Here is a 15,795-nt window from a genome sequence, read left to right as displayed (position 1 = left end):
CAACCAGGTCTCAGTAAAGCACATGAGGCTGCACTCACGGTATACATTTTGTGTCTTCACCAGTATCTCTAGTTCATCCTTTTTGTTGGGCAGAGAGTTGACATTCCCCATGATGACTGAAGGAAGAAAGGGCTTGTATCTCCATCTCCTGGCCTTTAACTTTGCACCAGCACGACATCCTCGGAAAGGCTTCTTTATCTCAGCAGGAATAGGGTGATGTCCTCCAGATTTGCTCCATCGTAATGCAAGAAGCTCCTCTCTTGAATAAACTCTCCTTCCAGCAGACATATCCATGAGTTGTTGTCAAAAAAGTCCAGTATTGAGCAAAAATTAGCAAAAGAAACAATTAAAGATAAAAATATAGCTAAAAAAGCAGAGTAATAACAGAGAGCTGCCAAACTTTGCTGCTACCGCTAGAAGCGCATCATTCAGGAGGTGCGGGCAGGAGTCAAGGAACAATGAAGCAGGAGGGTGGTGGGCATGCAACAGCAGTGAGCTTGGATGAGGTGGGAGGGAGCACTTGACAGGAGAGTGTCCTGGGCAGAGATCTAGCCCGCAGAACCCCAATGCATCAAGTTCATGGTCCTGGCTGTGTACAATGTTCTACCCAGCCCTGCAAATCTCCATCTCTGGGGCAAGAGCAACTCGCCAGCATACTGGCTATGTGCTGGGAGAGGTTCACTTGAGCACATCCTCAGCAGTTGCCCAAAAGCACTGGTGGAGGGCCGCTATCGCTGGCGTCATGACCAAGTGTTGAAGGCAGCTGCTGAAGCCATCTCCAGCTCAGGAACTCACTTGAACTTGACAACAGGAGCATCGCCTTTGTCAAAGCTGGAGTGCAGCCCAAACCACAGCCCAAAGCAGCAACCAGCCTCCTCCAGTCAGCATCAGACTGGGACCTGAGGGTAGACTCAGGCAAGCAGCTGAAGACATCGTGCTTTCCTTGGTCTCTTCAAGGCAAGTCCTACTGATAGAGCTGACAGTGTCCTGGGAGGACTGCATTGAGGAGGGGAATGAAAAGAAGCGTTCCAAGCACCAGGAGCTGGTGGAGCAGTGCAAGGCAAGGGGCTGCAAGGAGTGCACGCTGCAAGCCCATCGAAGTGGGGTGCAGAGGCTTCGCTGGTCATTCTCTGTGCAAAGTTTACTCTCTGCTGGGCATCACAGGGACCGCAACAAGGAGAACCATAAAGAAAACCATGGAGGCAGCAGAGAGAGCCTCCAGATGGCTTTGGATCAGGAGGAGAGATCAGTGGACCAGTGCTGCTGGGACACAAGCCTGGGTCTGATCAACACTGGCTGGGTCACCTGAGGGAGGACATCTGATGTTGAAAGACCAGAAATGTCTGATGATCTCAGGTACATCACTGATGATGTGTCCCAGCACATCCGAGGATGTATCTTTTACCAAATTAGCAAAAAGTGCAAATCATGTGTTGGAATTTACAATTTCTGTCCCATTTCTCAAATGTCATGTTTATTCTTCAAAATCAACACTAGAATACATGCTTGTGTTTGTTATTTTTGCTATTTTTGTTCAAAATAATCATTAAAACATGACAAAGGTGTTTTCAAAACTATTTAGATAATTAATTTAGATAAAATAATTTACTTTGTGTGTGTCTGAGAAATCTGTCAACTGTGTTACTCATTGAAGAAAACCCTATAAATCAGCAATGGTTTGCTCCAAAGTCGCATGACCCAAATCAGCTGAGGTCCCATCCTTTTTGGTGGGAACCTTGAAGAAAGTGTGTCATGTTTCAGCTCCTCCTCATCAATATTTCATCAGAATGATTGTCTGTACATGGGGCGCATTAACTGTTCATCAACTGTGTTACCAACATTTTCTGCTCTTCTTACTATAGATGTTATAAAGAGCAAACTGTGAAGAAAAGGAGCAGAAATATGAGCTGATGGAGGTCAGGTGGTGGCATGATCAAGGTCTGCAGTTAGCACAAGAGACAAAACATGGAGGAAATGTGGACTGTGTTAGCATCACTAAATGTAGAGTTGTAGAGACAGGTTTCTCTCTTCTTGTCCTGTCAGCTGGTTACTGGGATTTTTGAGTCATAATTTTTTTAAATTTTGGCTTCACTGTGATATAAATGATGAGGGACATTTCTAGGGAGCGATGTCAGGGTCATGTGTTGTTCTTTAATACAGCTGTCACACAGGAAATGATGATTCTTTCCACCAATCACTGCAGTGTTTCTAGCTCCATCTTCTAGGGTTAAAATAAAAATTGTATTTATTCCATTTATTCCAACCTGGCAGTGGGATTTTGAAGCAGCTGATGCATTTAGATATTGTTCTTTAAAAGAGCAGAAAGAAGAGCATTAGAATAACTGATCCTGCATTTGATTAAGGCCACTTGAGAGAAAGTGTTGTACTTTAGCTATGTTCTTCAGGAAATAAACACCGTTTTCAGATTGAGATAAACTGAAACCAATCGGTAATTTTCTGAGTAAGATTCACCCTTATTAAAAAGAAAAGGCAGAAAGAGGACTCTGTGTGAGACGAAGAAGGCTGAGAGAAACTGTCAACACTCGTACCCTTCTCTCTTTCTCTTATAAACACACACACACACAGGGTCTGACTCACCTGAAGACAAACCCCTTTATTGAGAAGCAGCAGCCATCTTTGATTAGAAGGAATGACTCAGCAGACGGTGAACACAAGGGGGTGTGTTTGTGTTCTAGTAAGTGTGTGTTGGTCTGATGAATGAGCACGTTTGTGTTCACGTAAGAGTGTGTGTGTGTTGTCATACCTCATGGTCCGGTATCTCAGAGGAGAGAGTCTTTCCCAGCACGGCCGCCGTCAGGTAGGTCCAACAGCGAGCCGTGTTGGCCAGGTTATAACCTCCTGATGACAACGAGGAACACAAACACAGTTTTCATGTTTCAGAAAAGCTCAGAGAATTTCAGGAGACGACTGAAAGACCATTTGATTCACAACCAACTGAACAAATCAGCTGGACCTCTGACGAACTGAAACCACTTTGTCTGACAGAAAGAAGGAAGGTTTAGCTTGAAGGTTTGACTTCTGGATGAAATCAATGAAGGGACAAAAGGAGAAATAAAAGAGGATCTGACAGAGAGGCAGTCTGTGGCAGAGAGACGGAGCAGAGGGAGACAGAGAGGAGCGATTGTAGTGGAGGAAAATGGCTTCATTGTGTCCCAGAAGTAGGAGCTATCATCTGGCCGAGGACTGAGGGTCCTGGATCAACGTGCAGTGTGTGTGTGAGAGAGTGTCTAAGTAGATCAATACACACTTTTACACACTCATATCCAAATTTCCCACACAGACACACACATGCTTCAAACAAACAGCAGAATAATAAACACACTTGGAGGTGTGTGTGTTTACCTCCTCCCAGCAGCAGTGTAGGTAGCTGCCAGCCTAAGACGTACTGCAGACACTTGCCTACCCCCACAGGGGTCATATTGAAGGAGCACATGGGGTCACCCGCCATGGTGTCGGCGCCCAGCTGCATCACTACTGCCTCGGGGTTAAAGTGTGCGAGCACTTCTTGCATCACGCTGCAAAACAAGATGAAACGCAGTCAGATTTGCGGTACTAAAGCAACTTCACAGAGAAAACAGGAGGGCAGGATGGGTGAATGGATGAATCCTCCTCTGACTAACTAAAAGTCCTTCCTCTCCTGGTTGTGGCTTAGTGACTGACAGGTGGCATTAACTGGTGTGGGGTTGATAATTCCAGCTGGGGGCAGAGTGAGTTTCTGTGTTTAGGATGCTCAGCTCAGGAGAAACTGAGCTGAACTGATTTTAATGGAAACAGACAAACTGCAGTTGGTGGAAACAGGCCTTTATTAGGGAATAGGATAGAAATTTACTATTGTTTCAGAGTTCTGATGGTGCTGGGTGGTAAACCGGTGTCTATGACACACCGTCTGCCAACTCCATGACGAAATGGATTTTAAGAGCACCAGTATACTGTCATGTCACGTTACTCCCCTGCCACGCACTCTCTATGCAGGTTATCTGCTCCCTTTGCCCTCAGTGCACCCTGGTCGCTCAACCTGTTACAGTTACAACTCTGTCGCCTCCTTACATCCTGTGTCATTGAAAATTTTTTCAGATGTTCATCCATGATCCCTCTTCACTGACACGTTTGACTCTTGGTTCTGTGCGCTGCAGGCTCTTACTATCACCACCCTTATTCTTCATATCCAGAATATTATATTACACATTATTTACTATTATAAAACTACCAAACTACTGGTGACACAATCATGGAATACATAAATATATATATTTACAGAGATTCTGTCATAATCCTAAAAAAATATGTACAATTTTTGCCATATGGTCCAGCCCTACGATCTGACAATCTGTTAATTAGATAATAGAACGATAGATAGAACGATAGATAGAACAATAGAACGATAGAACGATAGATAGAACGATAGATAGAACGATAGAACGATAGATAGATAGATAGATAGATAGATAGATAGATAGATAGAACGATAGATAGAACAATAGAACGATAGAACGATAGATAGAACGATAGATAGAATGATAGAACGATAGATAGATAGATAGATAGATAGATAGATAGATAGATAGATAGATAGATAGATAGATAGATAGATAGATAGATAGATAGATAGATAGATAGATAGATAGATAGATAGATAGATAGATAGTTAGATAGAGATGCTTCATTGTTATCATATAAAAAACAGTAAAAGTTTGTTTGCACCAGTCTTGTACAGTGCTGCAAAACAGGTTCACTAAAGTCGAATTCAGGCTTTTTCCCACCAGAAATGTAACTTTAATCCACAAAATCCCAGAAAAAAAAAACTTGATTCTGGGATTAAAACTAGATTCATAAGACGAAAACAATTCAATTCTTCACATTTGTTGATTTCGTTTTGTGAAATTTAGATTTTCTTAATTTTTTAGAACTCTGACTTTAATCTCCCAAACTGAGAAAAAAGCATCTGATTCTTGGATTAAAGTTGGAACCCTAAGGAAAACCTATAGGATTTCCCTGATATTTTGATGTGTTCTAAGAATTGAGATGATTCTCTCAGTATTTTGAGATCAAAGTTGGAGTTCAGATTTCTTTATTGACGAACTCTGACGAACTCTCTAAATTGAGAAAGTAATATCTAAATTCTTGGATTACGGCTTAACTCTGGAACTGGAACTTAGATTCTTTTTCTTTACTTCAGATTTAATTTTTTAGAGTTCTGAACTTAATCTCACATATCTAAGGAAAAAAACAAAGTATTCTGAGATTAAAATAAGAATTCCAACAAATAAATCATCTCTCTAACTTTAATCCTAAATAATGGTTAAAAAAAAAAAGATTTCAACAAAACTGTTCGTCTGCCTCAGCACTGACTTTAATTTTTCAATTGAATTTGAGATGAAAGTCATAATATCAAGGAAAAATAGTAAATCACCTAAAAAATACACATTTCTTGCCTTAGAGTTCTGACTTTTATCCTAGAATATTGACTTTTTTTTCAGATTGAAAAGCTTAAGGTCATAGTTCTGTGGGGAACGTCAAATCTCTAAAAAACACTTTTTTCAAAGTGTCCCTCATCCTCTTTGATAATGAGGGCCTGTGTCCACTAACTGCTGTTGGTGTTATGCTGACAGGTCTCTGCTTCACCTTGGTTAAAATTTGATTTTACTTCTCAGAGTTTTTACAGCTTCAGAAACAATCACGACAGGAGTCAGAGAAGTTTCATGTTTCAAAATGACTGCTTTTACAATCTGTGTAGGATTTTTCTCACTGACTGTCTGGTTCTCTGGGACACACTCCACAGACACTGACACTAACATGTCAAACATATGGACCCCTGGCTTTCATTTCTGAGGGGTGGAAAATCAGAGTTAAGTCCCTCATGTTGGGAAGAGTCCCCTCCTGAAGGGTCCTTCAAAAACTGCTGAGAGCGCGTCAGCTCCAAGGCACCGCTCTCTATCTGACCCTGACTCCTGATCTCTGGGAGGGGAGGAGGCACGAGAAGGAAAACACAACTTTATTCTCAGGGATCTCCAAGAGGAACTCCCTACACTATACTCTGAGAGTGTGTGTGTGTGTGTGTGTGTGTGTGTGTGTGTGTGTGTGTGTGTGTGTGTGTGTGTGTGTGTGTGTGTGTGTGTGTGTGTGTGTGTGTGTGTGTGTGTGTGTGTGAGAGAGTTTCTTCTACCTGGTGAAAATCTGGTAGTATCTGTCATCCTTGATGCCGTCCTCCAGCGGGACATTCACAGCGTACCATCTGCCTTTCCCCAGCCCGGTGTCACACAGGTCCCCCGTACCTGAAAACACACACAAACGCACACAAACTCATCTCTAACTGTCTTATGATGAAGTCAAATACATCACAGAATGACTGTTTGGAAAGACAGACCTGGGAAGAATCCAGGTGAGAACTTGTGCAGGGAGACGGTCATGACTTTGGATGTGAAGCTGAAGGCGTCTTCAACACCTGCTTGGAGGAGGAGGAGGAGGGGGGGGGGGGTAATTAAGAAAATAATGAAGAAAAGATTCAGCTAACAGTTCATCTTCACATATCCTTACCCTATTAAAAAATGGCCTCAGTCTTTTTTTTTTAAAATAGTTTTTATCCTCAATCATCTCTTGATAATTCTGGCCATCTCTGGTAAAATCACTTAAATCTTCAGCTAAAAGGACCTTGCTCTTTGTGCCCTACAGGACTTGGCTTATGTCAAGAGGGTGACTTAGGCCATTTTATCAATAGCCTAAGTCAAAGGCTAAAGCTTTGGAATAATAAGAATAAAATGTGTAACTTGGCCAACAGAATCTTTAAAGCAGAAGAAGCTGTAAACGTGATTCTTGATTCAGTTTCCACTGGTGAGTGATAAGGTTCACTATCATAAAAGCAAGGGTATAATGTTGTGTAGTTATCTAGTCTAAATTTCACAAGTTAAAGTTTAACAACAACTTTAGCTTCTTCTAGCTAGCTACCTATTCCTGGCTAGCGCACTTACTTCTGTAACCAAACAAAAATGAGCACAAGGCAATAACACCCCTCAAAGTTTTAAATTAATGAGAAGTTTTTTGCTTTTTGGTAGGAGATGTACGAGTATGCCAACTCAGCGTATGATTGACCTGACGTTTGTTCAGTTTAGGTTAGAGTTATTTATGTTTTGAGTTTGCTTTATGGAATTAAAGGACAGTTAATGGTCAGGTTATAAAAAGTTGTGAAACTGGATAATGGAAATGGGTTAAGCTCAATAAAAAACAGCAAAGAAGACCTGAAGAAGAGAGGAAATGGACTGCCTCCTGACCAGTTTGATTTACCTGAAGTTTGTTTCATTTAACTCAGGGTAATTTTAGTCTGGAGTTTGCTTTATGGAATGAAAAAGCAGTTTAAGTCAGGTTTAAAGTTGACTAAATCAGAGTAGAATGTTTGAGAAATTGGCCTTAGTCACTGTATTCTTAAATGTTACATGACTGACACACAATTATCTCTACATGTATACTGTCATCCACTGCGAAGGCCTTTTTGATTGAAATGATTAATAAATATCATGTGCTCTGTATTTGGTAAAGTTTTTTCTGTTTTCCCAAAAACAAAAAAAAAATGACTTAGGCCATTATTTTAAGAGGATGAGGATATTAATGCTGAAAGACTTCTATCTCACCGTCTCCGTGATGCAGGTCAACGTCTACGTAAAGGACTCTCTCGTATTTCTCCCTCAGTCTGAGGATTCCCAACACGGCATCGTTCACGTAACAGAAACCTGACGCCTCGTCCCTTCAGAAAAAGATAAAACAATAGGAATAAGTTCATATTTGATGTGATACTTCACTGAAATGTTACTGTTATCACTGAAATGTTAAGTGCTTTCATCTTACTTCTTGGCATGGTGCCACCCTCCCGCCCAGTTGACGGCAACATCACACTTTTGGTCAATCAAACACTGAGCTCCAGTCAGCGTGGCGCCCCCTACAGCTGCTGCATAATCATAAATGCCCTCCACCACCGGGCAGTCATAACCTGGAGGCAGAGGAACCATTTCTCTTCAAACAGAGCTGCTTTGAACCACTCAGACAGATATGGCAGGACGTGTGTCTGTGGAAAGTGGGACTCAAATGATGGACGCCAAAACAATGGAGAGTGTAGTAAAATAAACGGATGGATGAAGAGAAGAGCAGCAGGAAAAGGTGGAACAGAAAGAGGCGTGCAGAACAAAAGGAGGAAGCAGCAGAGGGATGAGTCGAGGGTGAGAATGACGGAGGTATGGAAATGAAAACACGGGAGGTGAACTTCAGAATAAGTCCACAGTCAGAAATGTAAACTCTGAAGGAATCCAAAACAGCTGAGATGAAATACGAGTCATCTCAGGGTTAAAATGCCTCCTGTTTTATTTATTCTAACCTATTGTAAGCAAAGTAAACAAAGAAAAGAAGAGGGCAGCAAAGTTGTGTCTAGTAAAGTGGATTAAAAAGCTTTGAAGTACTCTGTTGTAGAGAGATACACCTCTTTAGCTTGTGTTATGGTGCCCCCTGCTGACAAAAAACTGCAACTCACTTCCAAAGAAGTTCCTATACAGTCCTGATCAGAGTCTTATGACCAGTTAAAAAACTGCTAGATTTGACCTTTTGCACATGTGGGTCTTAATGAGGTTTTAAGTAGAGCTACAATATTCAAAAAGCAAGAAGGGAGAGTGTGACAAAAAGCACTTTGAAAATGTAATTTATTGGAAACAAGGAGTCCTTCATCAAGCCAGCATTGTGAGCTGCAGCGTTGTCCTGTTGAAAAAAACAGCTGTTACCACACAGACCAGAGCCCTCAGTCATGAAGGAGGCCCGCTAACATCTGCACGTAACCAGCCGCTGTTTGACCACCCTGCTCCACCTGAAGCTCCAGTGTTCACTGAATGAAAAAGCCCCAGATCATGATGGACCCCCTCCACTGTGCCGGGTAGAAAACATCTCAGGTGAATCTCCTCATCATGTCAGTAACGTTGAAGCCATCAGGACTATCAGGGTTACATTTTTTCTCCTCAGAGAATCAAACTTTCTCCACCTTTCAGTGTCCCATGTTTGATGCTCCCTGGAAAACTCTGAACGGGCAGTTTCGTGGCATTGCAGGGGACAAGGTCTTTGAATTTGATTTTTGTTTTTGAAACCCTTTTCCCTCCGATGTCGTCTGATAATTATTGTGCTGCAGTTGGCTCCAGTAAGGGTCTTAATTTGGGTCTTGACAGACAGCCAATCAGATCCTCCGGCTCAGCCCGGGTGTAGTTTTTTGGGTCTACCACTTGACTTTTTTGTTCCATAATGCTCAGGATCTTTCAAAAATGTAGAATGACTGTCTTACTGCATCCAACCTCAGCAGCAATGGCACGCTGTGAGAGGCCTTGCTGATGCAGCTTGACGATCTGACCATGTTGAAGAAGAGACAGCTTCTTAGCTTTAGCCATCAGGAGGGGATGACTGTGTGAATGCCTGACAGAAAATCAACATTTTGAGCAGATTTTGGCTTTAATAGCCTGTAGTCTTAAACTTTTGATCAGGTGACAAACAACCTTTTTTTTTTTTTTTTTAATTAAAGTTCCAAATGTTTTTGTCACACTCCCCCTTCTTGCTTTTGCATATTGTAGCTCTACTTAAAACCTCATTAAGGTTCAAATGTGCAAAATGCATGTTCTAGCAATTTTTCAACTGGTCTTAAGATTTTGACCAGGTCTGTATTTCATTTCCCCCCTCCATTTCCATGTTGTGTTGTAAAGACTGATGAAATTACTCAGAACTTTGAATCATTTGTCAGTTTTAGGAAACTACACAGGAAAAATGCTGAAAAATCTTCTCTATGAGGAAAGAAAACCTTGAATTTGCAATGTGGACTGGATTCTTACATAAACAGAGGTAACAGGAACTAACAACATGTCAGGAACTCAAATTCTTTGTCGTTCGTACCCAGGCCGAAGTCTACTGACTGCGGGTCATCATTGTCTCCATCCTGGCTGATCTTGTGAAGATGCTCCAGGTATGAGTCAGTGTGAAACTTGGCCATCTCCTCGATGGTGGCCAGGGTGGGTTTAACAATGCTGGGAAGAGAACAAAATAAATCAAACATGAGCTGTCAAATAAAGGATGATACATGTGTGTACAGATGGTGGCAACTCTTTCACAGTGCTAAAAAAATACATCAGCAAACTGAGAGTCTATGACATCAATACACAGAATAGATTTATGGAAAGCATTAAGAACTAGGGATGGGGACCTTTCACAGATGACGGGTATCTGGCAATCAGTATCAGTGCTCAATGATACCAATTTTTAGTGCTTTTTTATGTTTATGTGGTTAAAAAAAACTTACATTGGTTATATAGTAAAACATTTTTTTCCATTTAACATATTTATTCTTTAATATATAACCTTGCAATACTGTGTTCCTGTCCAGCATGAAATATAACCTACTCTTCCGCTCCCTCACAGTCATAGGGATGCGTTTAGGTACCTAAACATGGTACCTTTTCATTTTATGTGAATCAGTACTCAGTACTTTTGACAGAATTCGGTCAGTATTTATAAAAGTACCAAATTTGGCACCCATACCTATTAAGAACAAGTTCATTCATCATAAGTGTCACTTTATCAAAAACACAGTATTAAAAAAATGTACAGCAAAATCTGGATAAAGATGTCAACTTTGGCACTCAATCTGAGCGAAAGGATCAGCGTTTGCCTTCTTTTAGGTAAAAAAAATGTGCATGGTTTGTATATTACAGTTAATTTAGCACTATGCCAGAAAGGACTTTAGAAAGAATTGCTATACAGGGAATTTTTACTCTATAATGGATCGTTAGTTTGTGAGTTCGTAGCCTCACATGGTAGTGTCACACGTTTACACATTTATAATCCCATAAAATATCAACTTCAAAAATATTTTGATTAAATTGTCGTTTACAAAGTTAGAAAAGCGTCCAGAATAATTTTCATTCTCTACAAGAGATGTGTTATAACATCATTTTATGCACTTTTCGATCAATTAATACCATTATGTGATTACTACAACTCACCTCATATGTTTCAGAAGTCCATAGGCTTCTATTAATGAGTGCACCATACTTGCCTGTAAATGACAGCAATGAATAAAAGCAGGTTGAAGAACAACATCAATAAAGCAGGGCTAAACAGAGATGAACTACCCCCTCATCCAGTCCAACTCACCCGGTTTGGGACTTTAGATAAACTGTCACAGGTCTCGATGTACTCCGGGCTGTAGATATACACAACTCTCCGTTTACTGCAGCTGTCATCGTCGCTGTCTCCTTTGTGGCTCATTTACAGCAGATAGGATTTAGATTAAAGACGAAAAAATGAACAAAATCATAAAATTCACAGAGAAAAGATGAGAGAGGTGTCTTCTGGTAAGTCTGGTGTTACACCGTTATCGTTCCCCCTTTGTAAAGCCGGCCCGGGCCTGGTTTCACCGCTCTGAAGGAGTTATGTCTACATTTATTAAGAGATAGTTTCACATAAATCATGTGCATAACTTTTTATGTTTTACACAATGTGATTTGCATCAGTTTCGGTCAATTCCAACCACGAAAACCGCTGTAAAACAGTTACGACTAACGTTCCTGCTCGCGGACACTTTATAAAGCGGGAACGCAGGCGACGCGAGGAGCATTCTGGGATTTGCAGTCTTTCTCCTGAAAGTATTATTGTAAAGTTACAATAAACAGATGTTATAGATAAATTAACACTTTGAATGCAATATTAAACTATACTTAACATTAAAGTTAAGTTTCACAGTCTCAGAGTCAGTTCAAATTTTAGTAACACATAAACAAATTTCATTAATTTTGCGCTGGTAATTTTATTGTAATTTGAGAATGAGTACAATGCAACCAAAGAAGTAAAAAAAAGAAAATGGTTAATATCCATTACATAGATCTTCAAACAAAAGGACAGGTGACCTGCAGTGGAGAATACTGCAGGGGGCGCTAGCTGTTAATGTTTTGTTTCCAAAACCCTGTGGTGTCCAGTAGGCTACATGTTTTTTTCTGTGAGGAACCAGAGATTGTGTTTTATTCATTTCCTGGACTGTAAAAGACTGTTTGTTCCAAAGAGTGTTTTTGAGAACTGTGGTGAGCCCTTGTCTGAAACTGCTTTTATCTCTGGTGCAGGATATAATAAGAAACATGCAAAAAAAAAAAAAAAAAAAGTGGCAGCTATTTAATTTTTTTGAGGGACAAGCCAAACTGACCATTTATACAAGCAGAAAAAAAATGTCATTAATGGTGTTCAAGGGAAAAAGTTGCTGCAAAGATTTGTGTCCTTGGTCAGAGCCAGGGTCACAGTGGACTTCAGGTTTTATTCCTTCATGAGGAATCCAGATGAGTTTGTGTCTCAGTGGTGTTGTATTTCAGCTCTTTGTTCTGTTGTTGAAGAGAGGCTCTGCTTTAATCCTAATTTTATAAAAGTCTGAGAGTATTCAAATTATGATATTCATTAATGAATTAATAGATGTAATTTTGTACACTGAAAATATTTTTTGTAAATAAAGGTTTCTTTCTTTCTTTCTTTCTTTCTTTCTTTCTTTCTTTCTTTCTTTCTTTCTTTCTTTCTTTCTTTCTTTCTTTCTTTCTTTCTTTCTTTCAGGAATGCTTCCTGACACTGTGTTTTCCTCTGTATCCCCACAGAATGGTTTTATTGAAGCAGGTATTGTGAAGCTGGGCCACCTCACAGCTTGAGAGACTGTCTACAGGGACAGGGATATGGTCTTTCTTTTTCAGAGTTCTGCAGGGCCTGGTAGATGAAGTGCTCCAGTCACTGTCAGGTTTTTGCTCATGATCAAAGTCTATCGGCCCAGTGGAGGGGAGGATGTGATTACGTTTTCCCTTCCTTAAGTGTTGGTCCTGCTGTTGGGGAGTGGAGAGAGGAGGACGGCTACCTTTAACTCTTAGTTAAAGTTAGAACTCCAGCTCTGGGTTCTTTTAGCTCCTGTGGAGGGAAGCAGCTTTAACAAAGCTGCGTGAAAACTTTGAATATCCGATCTCTGACAGGAGTCAGAGTCCAAATGGACTGAGGTTTTTGGCCCAGACTCTTCCCGTAGAGGTAACAGGGGGGTCCTGTATAAGCCTCCTGTAGAGAAACGTATGGCTGACATCTGGCAGAGGATTATACATGGAGCTTTAGCTACGAGCAGATACATAGCTTACCTGAACCCAAGCACTGGGGAGGGCTGTCCCTTCTGTCCAGGAATGGAGACATTAGACCACTTAGTAGTGTCTGTCCCCGACAAGCTGCTCTTTTTAAAATGTTGTGGGAGTGGGTGGGGTGTTTGAGAGAGGTCTTTACTTTTTCTCTTTTTTGTCTTTGGACCAAAGTAAACCCCCATGAAAAAACAAACGCTGGCTTTAATTTCATTTTTGCAAGTGCCAAGCTGGCTATCTGCAAAAGCTGAAAGAATGAATTGTGTGGTGAAGGCTGTGATTCAGTTCGCTGTCTGGGAGGTTTGGTGGCAGCCCGTCTGAGAGTTGAGTGCACTGTCTTCAAGCTGACTAACAATTTGATGTGTTTAAGGAGGTGTGGGCTGTGAGACAGGTCCTGTGTTCACTGGGGGTAGATGGCTCTGTGCTATGGGTTTGAACTGTGGACCCCTTCGAGCATTGCTAGTTTGTGTTAGTGTTGCTACTGTAATACCATTACAGTTTTTCACAGTGGCTTTGGTACATTTCTCAAATCACAACAAAGATCTTCTCTGTCCACAAAACGTCGGAATGCTTGAAGACTAGTTGTTCACCCAGCTTTTGGCTGCATCCTTCAACCAACCTCAGCCATTGTAAGCTGGTGATTGAGAACATGGTCCATGAGTCTGATAGATCTTTATTGTCCTTTACAGGAAATGTGTTTCCACTGTCTGTACAGAGGAAAGTACACAGACATTCTTACCAGTTGATGGTTCATGCACCTTTGAGCTATTTTAGAAAACTGGTTGATCATTGGTTGATCTGATGCTTCACACATTTCCATTTGTTAGAGAAAGTCAAGATTGACCAGGGAAAAATTAACCAATCCAGAAAGATTTAGAAAAACAGTCTACTGGAATTGTGTGGAAAGATGCTTTAAATGTTATGCTAACTTATTCAACCTTTTTGCATATAAAGTCATATGCAATGAACTACTGACTAAGGGCTCTAATTTCGTAGACCAGGCACAAGCTCAGGTGCACCTGCCCTGCACCGGCCTTCCCCACGTGGACAGGGCATGACCGGTGCACTTTGCAAGTTTTCTGCAGTGCCAGGAGAGGCGCAGTCAAGGCGCAGAGGCCTCCCTCCGCGCAAATGGCAGAGAGGGAGAAAGAAAGTCGCGAGTGGGTTTAACACAGCCGAGCGCTGTTTTCACCAATCAAATGAGCGCCTCTCCTCGCCTTTAAATGCCCTGCGGCTGAAGCGCAGCGTCTGATTGGTCTGAGTGATCCCCAGCACCGCGAAAACAGTGTCTGGGAAGACCCAGTAGCAGTCAGAGCCGCTGTCCCTGCAGCAGGAGAATGGACAGCGGGGCGCAACGGAGGACACAAAGCGCGTCACCGTGTGGGCCAGCTCCCAGGACAGATGTAATCTGTTCCTTTGTCATTAATAGGAGAACAAAATGAAGAGACAGTTACACAGCTGGCTTATCCATTCAGAATACTTTTGATCCACCTGCACTCCTGGTTTGTCATCGCCAAATAGCAGAGCCTTTGGTGATATACTGTATACTCTCTCGGTGTCTCCACCTCATCCTCCTTACAATAATGTACTCCATCTTTTTAGATCACGTTAAAAATAAAGACTAAAACAGAGAAATATGGGAAATCACGGGTAAATCCTGAGTGACATACATTTATTTTATCTCTTTTTTCTTCGTCTTTTCTCTCCCTCTTTTCTTTGAATTAAATGAAATGAGAGAACCAGATATATACTCAGTATCAGATGTTAAGGCTGTTTATTGTTTAATTGTAAGATGTGCATCAAACTTCCAGCTGCCGTCAGGTTAACTTTCCATTATGACAAACGGCTTTAATCTGACATCAGATGTGACGGGACAGTTAATATAGATATAAATGTATATGCTGGTTCAGACGGTTACATTAAATAGTGATTGCTGTGATTGTTTACTGCATTAAAATGTGCCTGACACTCTGGGAACCTGCCTCTGAGGCTTTGTTGACATGTGTGCACATGTGTGCCTGTCACCAAATTACAGCTGCGGAGGGTGCGCTCTGCTTTGCGCTGAGAATAGACCAGGTTGGAGCTGGCGAGCTTTCAGCGCACTTTTTTGGCACGAAATTGTCACTGTGCCAACATGAATCTGCTGACACCTCCCCCTGGTGCGCCGTCAACTCCTCCTGGCGCGCCGTCACACCCATCTCTGCGCAGATGGTCTACCAAATTGTCAAATTGGCAGCGCACGGTGGTGCGCTTCACAAAATTTACACTGCGCAGGTTGTGCCAGGCTTGCGCCCCCTGCGCTGGGCCACGAAATTAGAGCCCTAAATGTTTTGGGGGTGAGATTGTTCAACAGAGACCAATGATAATCCATTTTGATCAACATAAGCAGCTGATAATAAAGGAATCAGCAGAGAATTGTACAGAATCATGTGCATGGATGTTCCTAAGTGTTTGTAACTTATTCAAGAAATGAGAAACTGCTTTTTTTAAGTGCACTAGTGGCACAATGATGAGAAGCTTGAACAAGTGGTTTAGAAAATTTCAATTCTGATCTGAGAAATGAACCAAAGCAACTGAGAAAAACTGTAAAAGCTTTGTGTTTGCAAAGATAACTCACTTCCCA

General features: G+C 41.4%; 1 protein-coding gene across 1 annotated transcript in view; it reads right to left on the bottom strand.

Annotated features, from left to right (window-relative positions):
- The window catches only part of hdac8 (histone deacetylase 8), a 92,364-nt gene extending 80,765 nt beyond the window's left edge, over positions 1–11,599 (bottom strand). Inside the window, exons 1-9 of the mRNA XM_074662192.1 lie at positions 11,182–11,599; positions 11,031–11,083; positions 9,925–10,055; positions 7,858–7,999; positions 7,644–7,756; positions 6,386–6,463; positions 6,185–6,293; positions 3,364–3,536; positions 2,765–2,859 (exon numbers count right to left, since the gene is read on the bottom strand). Coding sequence (XP_074518293.1) covers positions 2,765–2,859; positions 3,364–3,536; positions 6,185–6,293; positions 6,386–6,463; positions 7,644–7,756; positions 7,858–7,999; positions 9,925–10,055; positions 11,031–11,083; positions 11,182–11,295 — 1,008 coding nt within the window. The 5' untranslated portion in view covers positions 11,296–11,599. The remainder of the gene's footprint in view (positions 1–2,764; positions 2,860–3,363; positions 3,537–6,184; positions 6,294–6,385; positions 6,464–7,643; positions 7,757–7,857; positions 8,000–9,924; positions 10,056–11,030; positions 11,084–11,181) is intronic.
- Positions 11,600–15,795: the final 4,196 nt, after the last annotated feature.

Source organism: Halichoeres trimaculatus, unplaced genomic scaffold (assembly GCF_033239565.1).
Source record: "Halichoeres trimaculatus isolate MK-OKI-2021-1 unplaced genomic scaffold, fHalTri1.1 fHalTri1_scaffold_22, whole genome shotgun sequence".
Lineage (NCBI taxonomy): Eukaryota > Metazoa > Chordata > Actinopteri > Labriformes > Labridae > Halichoeres > Halichoeres trimaculatus.
The sequence above is the reverse complement of the archived record's forward strand: the minus strand, read 5'-3'. Positions and strand labels throughout refer to the sequence as shown.